Below are 15354 nucleotides of genomic sequence, written 5' to 3'. Positions count from 1 at the left end.
AATCAAGGCTTAGGACATTGGAAAGAACTTTAAATATGGCAATGAGCACTCAGCGTCTTTTTCCCAGGCCTGAACATGCACATAAATCCTGGTTATTATTGTGTTGTGCACTGATGCAACAATCAGTGCTTTTGCATGTTTATTAGATTTGTGTGTACATTTGTGTGTGTGTGTGTGTGTGTGTGTGTGTGTGTGTGTGTGTGTGTGTGAGGAGAGAGAGAGAGAGAGAGAGAGAGAGAGAGAGAGAGAGAGAGGGAGTGTGTTGGTGGAGCTGCTTGAAGGAGAGCAGTAGTGATGGAGCCTGAAAGCCCTGCAGCGCAGCTGTTCTCCCAGTGCATCGTCAACTTCACTGCTGAGCCCACAACACACGCTCGGCCCTAACCCCTGCCTGCACACGCTCCTCTTCTCTTTAAATCTTCCTCTCTCTCTGTTGTCTCCTCTATTTTTCTTCATCCACTTTCTCTGCTTATCTTAAGCTCCCCATCTGAATCTTTCTATCTCCCATCTTGCAAGACTTCGCTTTAATCCACTTTGCTTTAATTATCTCTCTTATACACCGGCTCCACCACTCTCTCCTTTTCATTTCTTTTTCCCCCTCATGCGTGCCCACGACACCAACCCAAACCCCTACCTGTGGGTCCATCAACCCGGTCCAGCTAAGAGCAGCTGTATGACGGAATGCTGGTGATTCAATCACGAGTCCCGTGCTCTTATCTCATGTGCTGTCAGGGGTGGGGCCTGTGGGTGATGGACAGCTTTTAAAGAGAAGGGCAAACACTATGTCATCATGGTGACTGCAGAGCGGTTTAAGGAAATGGAGTGATAAGAGCAGAGCGGAAGAGGCTCAAGCCTGAAGGAGCGACTGGCATTAAAGCAGTGCACCAAGGTTCATGGACGTGATGCGAGAGATTCTATGCATACGAGTGTGAACATATTCCTTAGTTCATTTGTGCATACGTGCACATGTCAGCATGCATGAGTGCAAGTGATTTGCACATGTAGGCCTGTTTTTTTTAAATGTGTGTGTATCTGTATTTGTGGTGCTGCTAAAACATCCTTAGTCATCCAAGCCGAACAGTGCTGAGTACATGTGTGTGTGTAACCTGAGCTCTGCCTGGTGCTGAAAGAGCCACACACATGCTTTGTGTTATATTAAGCCATTGTTTCAAAAGTGGTTGCTTTGCTCCTCTTTTTCTGCCACAGAGATTAAAAATAGAAACATGCATGCTCTCTGAATGTATTTTCCCTCCAGGAAGTGTACTGTGGTGGGCGCGCGACATTGGCTGTGCACCGTCATGTGCCGCCTCCTTCCGAGGCCACTATTGGCTGGCACCTGTGGGGCTCTGTGAAGGAAAGCTTTTCTGACAGGACCCAGGAGCCCAGAGGAGTTGCTGGAAACTGGGAAAAGGACAATGTCGGTGGGACCAGGAGAGCGGTGGGGGGGCTCAAGAGATGGCATCCCCGTGGCTGTGGGTGTGGAGGAGCTGGAACGTGACCTCCCAGCTCCTGCGAAGGGCAGGACTCCTCAGAGATGATCACATGGCTGAAGAGGTGCAGCAGCAATGAATGAGGGAAAGGATTTGCAGCACATAAGTTCAGCTGAGTCTTGAATCTGCTGTCATCTCTCCACATTTGGTTTAATTCTATAAGATCAGGGTTTACAATACATTTCTCCTGACTATTTAACCTCTTTATTAAAATCAAAGATTCAATGGATAATTCATTCATTTAATTTTAAGTCCTCACCACTGAATAAATGTAATAATGTGTTTAACTTCAGTTATTTGCTGGTTTACTGAAGGGAACTATCACATAAACCATGAATAGTGTGGCTGTGACACTGTGTGTATGGGGAGACAGTGTCCTCTGGTGTTAGATGCTTGAAATACAACTGGCCTGTGGTGAAAAGCTGCTCAAAATGGAGCAATGACACATGTTCATGTGACACATGGAGGATAATGCCTGACTTATATATTTTATTAATGGTTTTGTTGACCTTCAATGTCAATCAACAGCCAGTGGTGTCTGATCGATGTTTTATTGGTCAAATAATAGATTCACCAAAAATCCTAAAAGACATTGGACAGGCGAGATGTTTGAGTGCATCGAAATGGTTTTCACATTATTTTATTTCCTCACAGCTCCCCAACAAGAATGATATCACACACTCATTGTAATACTCTGTCCAATGGGAGATTCTGGACTGTACCACATCACAGTTGTAGACTGAAACTACTCTTGGTGTGGAGTTTCCTCTGCACATCATCACTGAGCACTGCTGCTCAGCTGGACTTGTTAGGACACAGCACTGACTTTCATTCAGCCGAACCAAAACCTCATCACTAACCTTAACCATGACCAATTCATCCGAACCCCAATTTTCACCTAACCACAACTCACATCTTCCCATTAACCCTAACCAGGACCTCAGAAATGACACATTGCCTCATCAAGACTGGGCTCTGCTCCCCCTCAGATCTACTGGTCCTGAAAAGGTCAGTGTTCACATGCACACACACACACACAAACATTTATCCACACGACTAATCTGACTGTAATATACACATAAGTATAATCTTTTTCTTAAATATTAATCCAGACATTTGGATTAAAAGAATATATGATTTACAACAATAGACAGAAGTATGTGATCATTTTTCATTTGTCTGATATTTTACTGATTCTCATCAGCACTCACATTAGACACAGCAGGTGACCAATGATAAACGGGTCCAATGTACCATCAAAGATATTCCCCTAGATGGCAGACCAACTCTCTCCATAACTCCATAACACTCCATTACCCCATCAGATGTGGTGTTAGCTCGCATGCAAAGCTTTGTGCACAGAAATGAAATACTTACATGTTATCAAGCTGTGTTGTATTTTTTATTAAAAGTTTGAATTTGTCCACTTTCTTTCATAGTTTACATACATCGATTTTGTATTTGGCATTTACATTTCATTTTACACAGGATATTTTTAGACACATTAAAATACATTGGGCTGAATGTCAAAAAAATGTATAATGTACTGTTTTTTAGTGTCACATGAGGCTACGGTGCTGCATTTACATTATTTACCATTTGTATGAATTGGTAATGTCTCATTTTACAGAAAATATAATTAATTTTAATTTTAGTAGGACTCACAGTTAACAGGGTAAGTGCTTCTACACTGTGGGCTGTTTAATCCTGAAGGAAAGAATGATCCGTCAGGAGTGAAGTCCAGACTTGTCTGTACGTCAGGTCTGTGAGGTCTGCATGCGGAAGATGTCTGTGGACTTGTCAAACTCACTGAGCATCATGATGGTGGACAGGAGACACTGATTATTTTCTTACAAATATGTGTTATGCTGGGGGCTGCTCATTGGACTTGTGTTCAGATTAAATCATTAATTTGTATTTAAATTCTCTTGCTCTCAGTTATCTGGTCTCATCCTTGTCCTTTTCCGAATTTTATATCTTGTTCATTCTCTCTCTATATATCAACATCACGTCCATCTTATTTTTACACTATTTAAAGTCTAATACAAACTTATTGGGGCCTGTTCTAAATGGGCTTTGGCAGCAAGAATGGTGTGTTTGGTTTGAATAAATAACAAAGAGCCATCACCCATCAAGGTCTGAATGATTAGTTTAGACAGTAAAGCCATGTTGAATCATGGTGAGATGCTTCAAATGCCTCCCCTCCTCCCAATTATCCAGACACTCCTCCCAGTCACACACACACACACACACACCTCCACCATCCCAGTCATGCAGTAGCCAATAGAATGAGTTCCATTTGATTTTAGCAGCAACACCCAGTCCACGTCACTGGGTAACCCCTCCTGTGTGTGTGTGTGTGTGTGTGTGTGTGTGTGTGTATGTGTGTGTGTGTGCGTTGCGTGCAGTGTGGTGCATCTATGTGTCTGCCTGCCCCGTAGGATAAATCCAGCTTATCCCCCATTCTCTCTCTCTCTTTTCCTCTGCCTCTGCCACTCACACACACACACATAAACAGGTGCTGCTCTTGGGCCTCCCTTACTGTCCCACACACATTTAAAACACACAAACTCGGCAGAGGCTCTCAGTTGCTCCACTTTTCTGTTGTGCTGTGGAACTTGATATTTTTGCCTTCATGGAGGATTATCACAAACCTGACCAGCAGACAGTGCAGGCGCTGAGGAACATCGCCAACCGCCTCCGGATCAACTCCATCAAGGCAACGACTGCAGCGGGCAGTGGGTGAGTCTCCTCCACTGCCTCTCACACATTTGAGTTTTTACAAGAAGAATGTGAATGAGATGTAAACAGAAGCTTTAAACACAAATGTAATATTTCTACGAAGGACGCATGGCTGAACATCAACATTCACACCCAATGACATAAGTGCATGTCCAGACGCACACGCTGAGAGATAGATGCAAGTGAAGGGCCAAAGGAACAATGTGTCCTCTCTTTGTTCTCCTTTACTCCACCGACAGAAGCATTTGATCTTTCAAAGTTCTCATTTGATCAGTTGTGATCTGAAATCCTTCTCATCAATTAACTGAATGAAATAGATAAAAAAGATACAGACTAGATAACACAATTTCTATATATTTAGACTTTATCGAACATTTATTGTGTTTTTAAAAAATACACACCATTTTCCAGAGAATTTTAAATAACTTTAAGATATTTAGGCTGCCGAGATATGAAGTGAATGATTTAAAGTGTTCAGATGATTTGATTTTAATATTCTGGAAAATGACTAAATTTCATATGATCTTTGGTACATTTATAGAATTTGAAATATTTACTGTGTGTGTTGCAGGATAAATATTTTGGTAAGTGTAGTACTTCGCACAGTATATTACCACGTACAAAGCTGGGTGAAATGGATGACAAAGACAGACCAGAGCATCGCGTGGCTGCTGCACAGCTGCTGTAGATGACATTTTTCAATGCACATGTGGTCTCATAGCGCTGAATTTTAAATGTCTTTATACCGATCCATAGAATCATGAGTGTTTTGCAATTTATTTGGTTTGAACAGCATAGTATCATCCAAAATCTTTTCTATATTTGAATAATTTTGCAGTCTAGGTCCCCCTTGAACACAGTTACACACTGATGGGAACAGAGAAAAAATGAATTATCTGTCAAGCCCTTTTTGCATGAAGTATAATAACTAAACTCACTACAACAGACTAATATTGGAGTCAGTGGATGTGAATGCGTTTCCAATGTACTGTCCTTCATGTGACTAATTTGGTTTTTGATGCCACATCTGGACTTATTTTCTGCATTGTGACATGTGAAAATCTACAATTTATAACACATGTTCCACTGTTTCTATTACTCCTGCAGGTTTATTGTCTGCTACTGAAAATGTCCAACTATATTTCTGGATGATTTTGTAACATGATTAGCATCAACGGTCTGCAGTGACACCATAGCACCACCTGTATTAATATGCACTTAATAATTATAATTCTCTTTATGATAAACACATTCAAATTGAAACGGTGTGTGTGTGTGTGTGTGTGTGTGTGTGTGTCTTTATGGCATTACGTTACATTCCTTTGTGCATGTGTATTTACTTAAGTCTGACATATGGGTAAAAGCACCTTCTCCTCTGTCATGCAGACACCCCACATCATGCTGCAGTGTGGCAGAAATCATGTCCGTGCTTTTCTTCCACACCATGAAGTACCGCCCCGATGATCCCAGGAACTTCCACAACGACCGTTTCATCCTGTCCAAGGTGAGAGTGAAGAATTCCTGCTTGTCTGAAAAGGAGGCTGTCTTTATTTTTTTTTGTTTAAATGCCGTGTAGAATCTGACCTTTTCCTCACTTCACCTCAGTGGGTTTTTTTTTTTTTCAGCAAAACCCACTTAAACTTTGTGACGTTTTTCCCCACAGGGTCACGCTGCTCCGGCCCTGTACTCCATGTGGGTTGAAACAGGTTTCCTGAAGGAGGCCGAGCTGCTCAGCTTGTGCCAGGTTGACTCTACCCTGGAGGGCCACCCAACCCCAGTAAGCTGTCACATACTGTAACACACCTCAGGAATCATCTCAAAGGCCACAATAGCGTGCCAACAGTTTTTTTTTTTTTTAAATGATGCTTTACTCTGTGTGTGTTGTGCACATTTCAGAAGCAGCAGTTTGTGGATGTAGCCACTGGATCCTTGGGGCAGGGTCTAGGTGTGGCCTGTGGAATGGCTTACACCGGGAAATATTTTGACAAGTCCAGGTAATTACTCTAGTCTAACAGCTTCATTTGCTTTTGAGTGCATTTTTGTCTTGTTTGTAAGCGTTTTAGATTTTTTCATTCAATTAAAAACTGTTCCCTGACTTGAATCCAATTGACACACAATGGCAAAATGTACAAAATGTCTTTCTTTTGTTTCTTAGTTATCATCAGTTTAAATTTCAGCATGCATCCTTTGAGTGCCTGGTGATTTGGATTTTCCAGATTTTGTGGGTGTGTTCTGCGGCTACATGCTCTGCACTCACAATTCTTCTGCTCTAATAATCGCAGGCCCAGCAGTCATATCTTGGTTATTTTTACCATCTGAGCAATTTTCATCTCGGTGTCTAATTCAGATACTGTGCTTTGAACCATTCATTTTTTTTAACAGTCTTTTTTTCTAATTTAGCGCCACAAACTGAATCAGTGTCCCTTTATTACGCATTTCCTTTGCAATGGCGGCAAAATACAAATTCTTGTTTTTCAAATTACAGCTTTTTTTTTAAATGGCATTTTGTCTCTCCTGGAAATATTGAGAGCAATGGTGAACAAATTTTTTTTTGAGATAAAACGAGATGATCTGACTTAAACGGAATCTATTGGTTCCTTTGTGAGATATGTTTCAGAGGCAGGTGTGAAATTCAGCAGCCGCTCCCTCACAGGCCTGAGGTCGGGATTTACTATGTCACAGCTGGTTACCATACCAAGTGTCAGATAGTGGAAAGAGAATCATGTCAATTCATGTGAACACAAAACCCCACCCTCATCCAAACAAACGGACACACACACACACACACACACACACACACACACACACACACACCAACAGAAACTAACTCAACCTTGATCTCCGACCCAGTTACCGTGTGTACTGCCTGCTGGGGGATGGTGAGATGTCTGAGGGATCTGTCTGGGAGGCCATGTCGTTCGCTTCTTACTACCAGCTCGACAACCTGGTGGCCATCCTGGACATCAACCGGCTGGGCCAAAGTGACCCTGCTCCCCTGCAGCATCATGTGGATAAATATCAGAAGCGCTGTGAAGCTTTCGGGTAAAAAATGCATAAAACCAAAAAGTGTGGTAGAGGCTATGCACATGTGTGTGTGTAGCAAATGATGGCTATACAAAAGATCTGTGTACATGCCATCTGATTATATAAAGTACACATGTGTGATTTTCATATGTGTTTGTATTTGTGTAGTTGGCATTCTATAATTGTGGATGGACACAGCGTGGAGGAGCTGTGCAAGGCTCTGAGCCAGCCGCGCCATCAACCCACTGCTATCATCGCTAAAACCATCAAGGGCAAAGGCATTCCAGGTAACTATCCACTCATCGTATGCACATGCAATGCTCTCACTCTACCACTTCACTGCAAAATGTATATTGCAAGTTTCCAGGCAGAGTCTCTAACCCTAATACAGAGTTTGAATCCACCAATGCATGTACGTTGTATTTGTGGTTTCAGCTGCAGAAGACAAGTTAGGCTGGCACGCCAAACCTCTGCCCAAAGACATGGCCGACATGGTTACGAAGGATCTGCAGAGTCGCATCATGAACAGCAGCAAGCACTTGTACCCACCTGCTCCAGTGGAGGACTCCCCACCGGTCAGCCTGAGAAACATGAGGATGCCGAGCGCACCGACCTACAAGGCTGGAGAGAAGGTGTGTCCTCTGTGCACAAGCACAGACTTTAATCAAATCCTCAACCTCTGCAGAAATCCCAGATTAAAAATAAATGAATTCAACATAAAGGCAGGTCTGTTATTGTTCATCCTGTAGATTGCAACACGGAAAGCGTATGGGATGGCTTTGGCCAAGCTGGGCCGCTACAATGAGCGTTTCGTGGTCCTAGATGGAGACACCAACAACCTCACCTACTCGGAGATCTTCAAGAACGAGTATCCCAACCGCTTCGTCGAGTGCTACATCGCACAGCAGAACATGGTATGATCCCTAACAATTCTAGTATTTCAAGTCTATTTCACAAAGCAATTTACATTCCATCTTTATTCTGTCTTTGTCAAATGATCCCTCATATTTTAATTTAAAAACATAATTAAAACCCGATTTTTGTCTATTTAATGTGGGGACTTAGATAAAAAGGTAACTTGCATTTTCTCAGCTCTACATCTCAGAGCTGAGTTATTTCATTATACATGACTTGTCTTTGTAATTTCAGGAAGGGAAAATATACAACTCTTACTTATTTATTGACAATATGACGGCTGCTCACACCAGTGGTTTTGCCAGTGTCTTTTCTTTTGCCATTAATTATTCAGCAAATCTTAGATTATTGGAAAGAAGCATTTAGGCATTAACTTCTTGTGCCGTTACGGCTCTGACAGAAACCCGCTCCAATGTAGGTCAGGCGTGCATGTGACGATAAGCAGTCATGACAAGCGTATTCAGAAATAAAATATTAATCAGTGTAGAGGGTGGGGCCATCTGGCTGAACGCATGAGAAAAGTCAAAAGTTGAATGACACAATAAGGGTGGCTAAATTAAAATCCACTGTATTTAAACCATGATTCTATTGAAACATTAGTTAAAGTGCAGCCTTTAAATAAGTAGTTTATGTTATTTGACTGTGTATGAGAGCATATACAGTACAGTAGAGAATTTATCTAAACATCGTGTTTGAACTTTCACGGATGCTTAGTTGCTGCTTCTGTCTAAACAAGGAGAGAGGTTATGGGATTTGTGAGCTGTTTGAAGAGAGGACAGAGGAAATTATTTGTAAGAGGAGGTATGCCTCTAATTCCACCCATATGGGCGAAAAAGCTCCATAGATCTGTGGAAAACTCTTTTCATTGACTCACTCCATGGTTCAAAGGCACTTTCATATATGGTTTGTGCCTCTGGATGATCCTTTTGGGATAAAGCATGTGTGACCTGTATCTAATTTGGTACATGCAGGAAGGTTATATCACCTTGTGCTCTTGAATAGGTACTAAGAGACAATGAATTCCTTTCCCAGGTCAGTGTCGCCATGGGATGCGCTGCCCGCGAGAGGAATGTGGTGTTCGCCAGTACTCTTGCCTCCTTTTTCACCCGTGCCTATGACCAGCTTCGCATGGCAGCCATCTCAGAAAGCAACATCAACCTGTGTGGCTCCCACTGTGGCCTCTCCACTGGTTCGTAAAAACTGCTCCTGATGAGCCATGCACGCCACAACCCTTCCCACACCCACGTCACTGCCACAGACATTCACCTTTATTCCCTCACACTGAAGCCAGACACCTCACAGCACCCGGACCATATTTACAGTAACCCCAATGCTGATAGACATATGAATGATCTCTGTGTGTGTGTGTGTGTGTGTGTGTGTGTGTGTGTGTGTGTGTGTGTGTGTGTGTGTGTGTGTGTGTGTGTGTGTGTGTGTGTGTGTGTGTGTGTGTGTGTGTGTGTGTGTGTGTGTTTGTGTGTTTGTGGGTGTGTGGTTGTTGCAACTGTTAGTCTCTTTCCTTCTTATCCTGTGTTTTCCTTTATTATTCACATCCTTGACCTGACAGCTAGTACTCAACCCTCCCCTTTCTCTCCCTCTACCTATCTGCCCTGGAAGCTGTCTGGAGGGAACCAGGTGTCCCTCTGTTAGCGCAGGTACACTGCATGCAAAGTCTGGCTCGATGTCTGTTTCTACCTGCACGTATCAGCTCACCTAATACCAGTCGATACCTTGTGAGGATTTGTAATTGTTGGATGTGAGATTAACCCGATATGTGTGTATTCCAGGAGAGGAGGGTCCTTCTCTGATGGGTCTGGAGGACATGGCTATGTTCAGGGCCCTTCCCACAGCGACCATTTTCTACCCCTGTGACGGTGTCTCTACGGAGAAGGCTGTGGAATTGGCTGCAACCACAAAGGTACCTGAAACTCAGCTGCAGACGCTTCCCTACAGTATCATAGACACATTTCTGTAGAGCCCATGAGCTGCCTCGGTGGTAACGCTCGTCCTTTCTCTCCTGCACACAGGGTGTTTGCTACATCCGAACCAGCCGCCAAGACAGTGCCATCGTCTATAACAGCAACGAGGACTTCCATGTCGGGCAGGCAAAGGTGAGAAAGACTATGTGCTCACAGAGCTGGTAAGACAACAAGGGAAGTAAGAATTAAAAACAGACAGCCCCCCACACACACACATACACATACACATGGTCCACAGCTGTGGCGCTCAGGAGGTAGAGCGGGTTGTCCACAAATCAGACTGTTGGTGGTTCTATCACTGGCTCCTTAAGCCTGCACACCAAAGTGTGAGTGTTCTTGATCAAGACACTGAACCTTAAAATCATCCCTGATGGCTGCTTTGATGGAAGAGTGTGAGTGATGTGTGATAGAAATGTGTGGCTTATAAAAGTGCTGTATATGTGTGTGTGAATGGGTGACTTGTAGTGTAAAGTGCTTGGAGTGCTGGTTATGACTGGAAAAGCACTACACACACACACACACATACACATACACATACACATACACATACACATACACATACACACACACACTCCCATTCACATACACGCATACACACACACACAGAAAGACAAAGCACTGTCACTGTGTAAAACATAATGAAACCGAAGATATGTTACCATTATTCTACATCATATATATATTATATATATATATTACATATATATTATATATTCATATATATAATACCATTTGCAGGTGGTGTACCAGAACAAGGATGACCAGGTGACTGTGGTGGCAGCTGGAGTGACTTTGCATGAGGCGCTGGCAGCCGCTGAACATCTAAAGAAAGGTAAAGTACTGTAACTGTTTTCAGTGCAAGCTGATGAAATACATGAAAAGGAAATTATGATTTTGTTGGTTTGTTTATGAGCAATATTACACCAAATTTAATTTTAGTGCAGAACTGCATCAGGGGACAGATTTTTTTGGTTTTTGAACATTTCCACTGTTTTCCCAAAGAAATAACTAATCGGTCTTGATGAAAGAAATCAGGCATATTTAGGCAACTGATATCTACAGTGTGAGTGTGTGTAATTTGGTGCAGCTTGATTAAATGTTGTTGGGCCTTGCTGGAGGTATGTGCTCCACTGAGTGCCATTCTGTTTCGTTATTTAGCACAGTTAGCACTGAAAATAATACGGAATATCCTTTAATTATTTGCTCACAGGTCATTTTAATGAAAGCTTTTAATAAGGTTTGGTGATTCAGGGACGACAGCTCTTAACATTACTGTGTACAGATTATTCCAATCTAATCATCCCTGAGTTTTTATCCTGAAGAACTTTAATGAATGTTAACCTGCTTGTTTGCCCTGCTTCAGGCTGATAAAACACCTGAACCTATAATGAATAAATGTGCTGCCCATGAGCTGATGTGTTTATTTCAGGACGCGCTGCGATGGCACTAACCACTTAATTAATTGATTTTACAGAGAGGATCTCAGTGAGGGTTATTGATCCCTTCACAATCAAACCGCTGGATGCCAAAACCATCATCGATCACACACGTGCCACCAGGGGACGAGTCCTCACTGTGGAGGACCACTACTATGAAGGTACGTTTCCATGACATTTGCCCATGTTACTCAGCGTCTGCATATCATATGAGTCCACCACTGCTTCTCAGCATGATGCAGCTGGGGCCCTGTCATTGGTCCATGTCTCCGGGTGCGTGTCGCGGTGGCATGTTCTCATTGGTGCAGCGACAGAGACGCGATATGGTGGCATTTGCTCATTGGCTGAGCGGGAGGCTGGCGGTTGTGCCCTCATCGCAGGGAAGGTACTGGTATTGTGGTGCATTTTTGTAAGTGTGAGAGCCAGAGAGGCAGAGTGCTGTCAGATTTCCTTAACTGAGCACGTGCCCATGGGGCTCGATGTGACCTAGATAGCACAGACAGCCGTGGCCTGAAGAGAGTGGGGATGGGTGATAGCATGGACTTGACTGGACAAAGGATAGTTGGCAACTGTAATGAATCTGATGTTGGGCGTTTCATTCATTTTACATGTGGGCCAAAGAGGGATTGTGGTTCAGCGGTCACATTTTTGCTGCAAACATATTTCATGTACCTCCTCGTTCATGGAGGATTCCTCTTTCTTCTGCATCTCTTTTATATGATAAATTGTTTTTCCACAGGCGGCCTGGGTGAGGCAGTGTGCTCAGCCATGGTCAATGAGTCCGGCTTCAGCCTGCAACGTCTGGCTGTGTCCCACGTTCCCCGCAGTGGCAAACCACAGGAGCTCCTCAAGATCTATGGCATCGACCGTGACGCCATCGCCCAGGCCGTCCGCAAGATGCTCAGCAGCTCCACCAACGCCAAGTAACCCTATTCCCCTTGCCCCGCCCACCCTACCTACCTGATCACACCCCTGCAGATGAAAGTATGATTTTGATTCACACGACACCCCTCTCTAAAGAACCCCTTCACCATGAATGCCCCCCCAAGTGTGTACTAAAGTAATGTGATTTTGTGCTGTACACTTTGAAGTAGATTTCCACATGTACCTTTCTTAAATGCATCCATCACATCACAAATACAAGCAGACAAATTCACGTGTACTTGTAATACCAGCACTGTCGTGCATCCAGTTCAGTCAATCAAAACGTGGCCATAATTCACTCGTCCAACAAAACAATACATGTACCCTCATGTGTACTGATGAAATGCTCTTCATTCAGCTGGAAATGTGTTTTTTATATTGTTCTGATGTAGCTTTGATAATACTGGGTGGGGCGTAGTTTTAAAGTAGGTGTTTTTCATGACAATGGTGTGGGAAAGAATCAAACCGAGTTGTTGTTTGTAGAAGGTAGTGGAGAAAAATATAAAAAAGAACAAATGTAGTTAGGCCATGAAGAGCAGTCACGTATAGAACATTAAACATCTTCACCCAATTTCCCAACTTTTGTGGATTTGAAATCATTTCTCTCCAGCACTTTTTCCTTTGTTTTTTTATTTTAAAGTTACTATTTAAACACACACACCTCATGTGTTCATTTGTGCTACAGCTGTACATCTGGACCATACCAGCAGTGTGATAGTAATAATCAGTGTGTGGTCAGTGACATCGCCTCTTACATAAAGGTGGAGGGTTGAACATCCCTCCAGTGCTGATGGAGAATATGGTCTTGGCTTTTGTCTATGAAGGTAATGTTATGTCTGACTTGTGGATCAATCAAGACCAAACACTCTTTTTGTTACTTGAAATTTTGTATGTATCTTACATTCATGTAATAAAGCCATCTGCATTTGACCCTGAGCGTTCACTTGTTCCTTTTCCCTATAAATGCATTTGTGTCCATGCATTCAAGCACCACACACAGTATGTGAAGAAATCAGTACTTTTAATTGAGTTTAAATAAATTATACAAAACAATCATGAATCACAGCTACTGTATTAATATAAAACAGTTTTCACATAAGTGCAGAGTACAGGTCTACATTGCTCGTCACAATCTTGATGATTTTTACATTCTCTTATAAACAACAAAATGCCAAAACTAAATAAAGGATTCTTAAACATCCATACTTTAATAAAAATGTATGGCTTCCTGGTAGAATTTAACATCCTTGATTCCATAGGATCATTTATTCAAACACAGCTCTGCTCTTCGACCTTGTAGTACGTAACCACAGAATCGCTGATTGTTTCTTCATTGTCTGTGGTAGTAAACTCCTGTTACCACCAGGACTGCTCTCCCTCTCTCAGCTTCCTGTCCAAAACAGACATCAGACAAAATTACCATAATGGCAACTGAGACATTTAAAGACACCAAATTCAATCCATGATAAACGTGGAAACTTCAAATCACGTTTTATTACCCTGTACCTACCATAGAGAGCTGTATTTCCGTTTTGCTCCCCTGAGTGCAAACACAATGATGCCACATCCATAAGACAGCGTGTATACTGGAACAAAGCACAACGTTTAACCGGAGGAAGGCTATATTTCTGAAGCCGTTTTTTCAAGTCATGTGGCTTTACCGTGATATGAGTTTAGGTTCAGGATGGCCATGAAAAGTGCAAAACAAAATCCCCAGCAAACATCTACAGAGAGTTAGAAAGTAAAAATTGATTTAAAGAAAAATGTTGACACGGATTTATCATCATAATTTAAAGATGGATAAGAAATTGATAAATATAATTTTAGATATTAATTGTAAAACTATTCACAAACGCTTTACATACCATTAGATAATAAATAATAACTAAAAATAATGAATATGAATACTTTCATTACATTTGTTTGTTGTGAATATATATTTTGCTGGCAATATTAATCTGTTGCTAGTTAATGTTGAACCAATGGAACTAATTATAACCATTTTAAAGTGTGCAAGCAAGTATATACCTCTTTTGTCATATGGAGGACCTTTACATCTCTTTGTCTGAGTTGGCAGGTCTGACAGGAACATAAAAAATAAACACTGAGATTGTCATTGTCAAACAGAACAAAGATTAGTGGGTCAACTAAAATAACCTGTTCAGCATTTGAAAAGGGGAAGACTTTATGGGGGAAAAAAACAATAACCACTATTAATTATTATCAATTAAAAAAAATAAAGATAATCTCACCAAATATTATACCCAAAACCTCAAACACTATGGTGAAAAACACAGCGAGAACTGATGGCATCATGAGTGCTGGAAATACAAAACAAATAATCAGAATCCATACCGAATAATCAGAATCCATACAAATATATGACAGTAATGGAAATGCTCATAGAAATTGTATATGACTATTTAGTAACTTGTATATCTACTTACAACAAAATGGCCTATAGGAGGCTGCTCCACAACCCAACCCAACGCAGATTGCATAAAAATGATAGTATTTGTCTGAAAATGGTCAGAAGAATGGATTAAAAAAATTAAGACATATCCTCTAAAAAAAAGTGGAGTTTCTTTTAGGGCTCTGTGTGCTGCCACCCTCCACTAACTAAGACTTTGACGTTCTACATACAGTATTTGTAAAAGCCAGCGAGGTCCCCTCCATATTCCTGAAAGAGAAACATTATAATGATTTCTTGGTAAGAGACACATCTGTGCTGATAGTTTGATTTATAAACTGAAAGTAAGTAGAGAAAGTACGGAAGCGTATTGCATTCACTTAAAAAAAAAAAACAGTTTTTTTTTTTAAAAACAGAGGGGTTTTTTTACATGCTTT

The 15354-nt window shown here is 41.8% G+C and overlaps 1 protein-coding gene across 1 annotated transcript; it reads left to right on the top strand.

Moving 5' to 3' along the window:
• The first annotated feature begins 3892 nt into the window (after window positions 1-3892).
• tkta (transketolase a) lies at window positions 3893-13437 on the top strand. The gene is made up of 14 exons (XM_035151477.2): window positions 3893-4229; window positions 5616-5733; window positions 5893-6006; window positions 6126-6223; window positions 7080-7271; window positions 7422-7540; window positions 7689-7885; window positions 8003-8167; window positions 9201-9357; window positions 9956-10086; window positions 10196-10279; window positions 10886-10979; window positions 11622-11744; window positions 12323-13437. The coding sequence occupies exons 1-14, from the start codon at window positions 4123-4125 to the stop codon at window positions 12508-12510; spliced, it is 1887 nt and encodes a 628-aa protein (XP_035007368.1). The 5' UTR covers window positions 3893-4122; the 3' UTR covers window positions 12511-13437.
• The last annotated feature ends 1917 nt before the right edge of the window (window positions 13438-15354 follow it).

This window comes from Hippoglossus stenolepis, chromosome 3 (assembly GCF_022539355.2).
Source record: "Hippoglossus stenolepis isolate QCI-W04-F060 chromosome 3, HSTE1.2, whole genome shotgun sequence".
In the NCBI taxonomy this organism is placed as follows: domain Eukaryota; kingdom Metazoa; phylum Chordata; class Actinopteri; order Pleuronectiformes; family Pleuronectidae; genus Hippoglossus; species Hippoglossus stenolepis.
Note: the sequence above shows the minus strand (reverse complement) of the source record. Positions and strands in the feature narration are given on the sequence as shown.

Coding starts and splice junctions, on each gene's coding strand:
- tkta (XM_035151477.2), top strand. CDS start 4,123: ATGGAGGATTATCACAAACCTGACCAGCAGACAGTGCAGGCGCTGAGG. Junction 10,087..10,195: donor AATTGGCTGCAACCACAAAG/GTACCTGAAACT, acceptor TCCTGCACACAG/GGTGTTTGCTACATCCGAAC. Junction 10,280..10,885: donor TCCATGTCGGGCAGGCAAAG/GTGAGAAAGACT, acceptor TACCATTTGCAG/GTGGTGTACCAGAACAAGGA.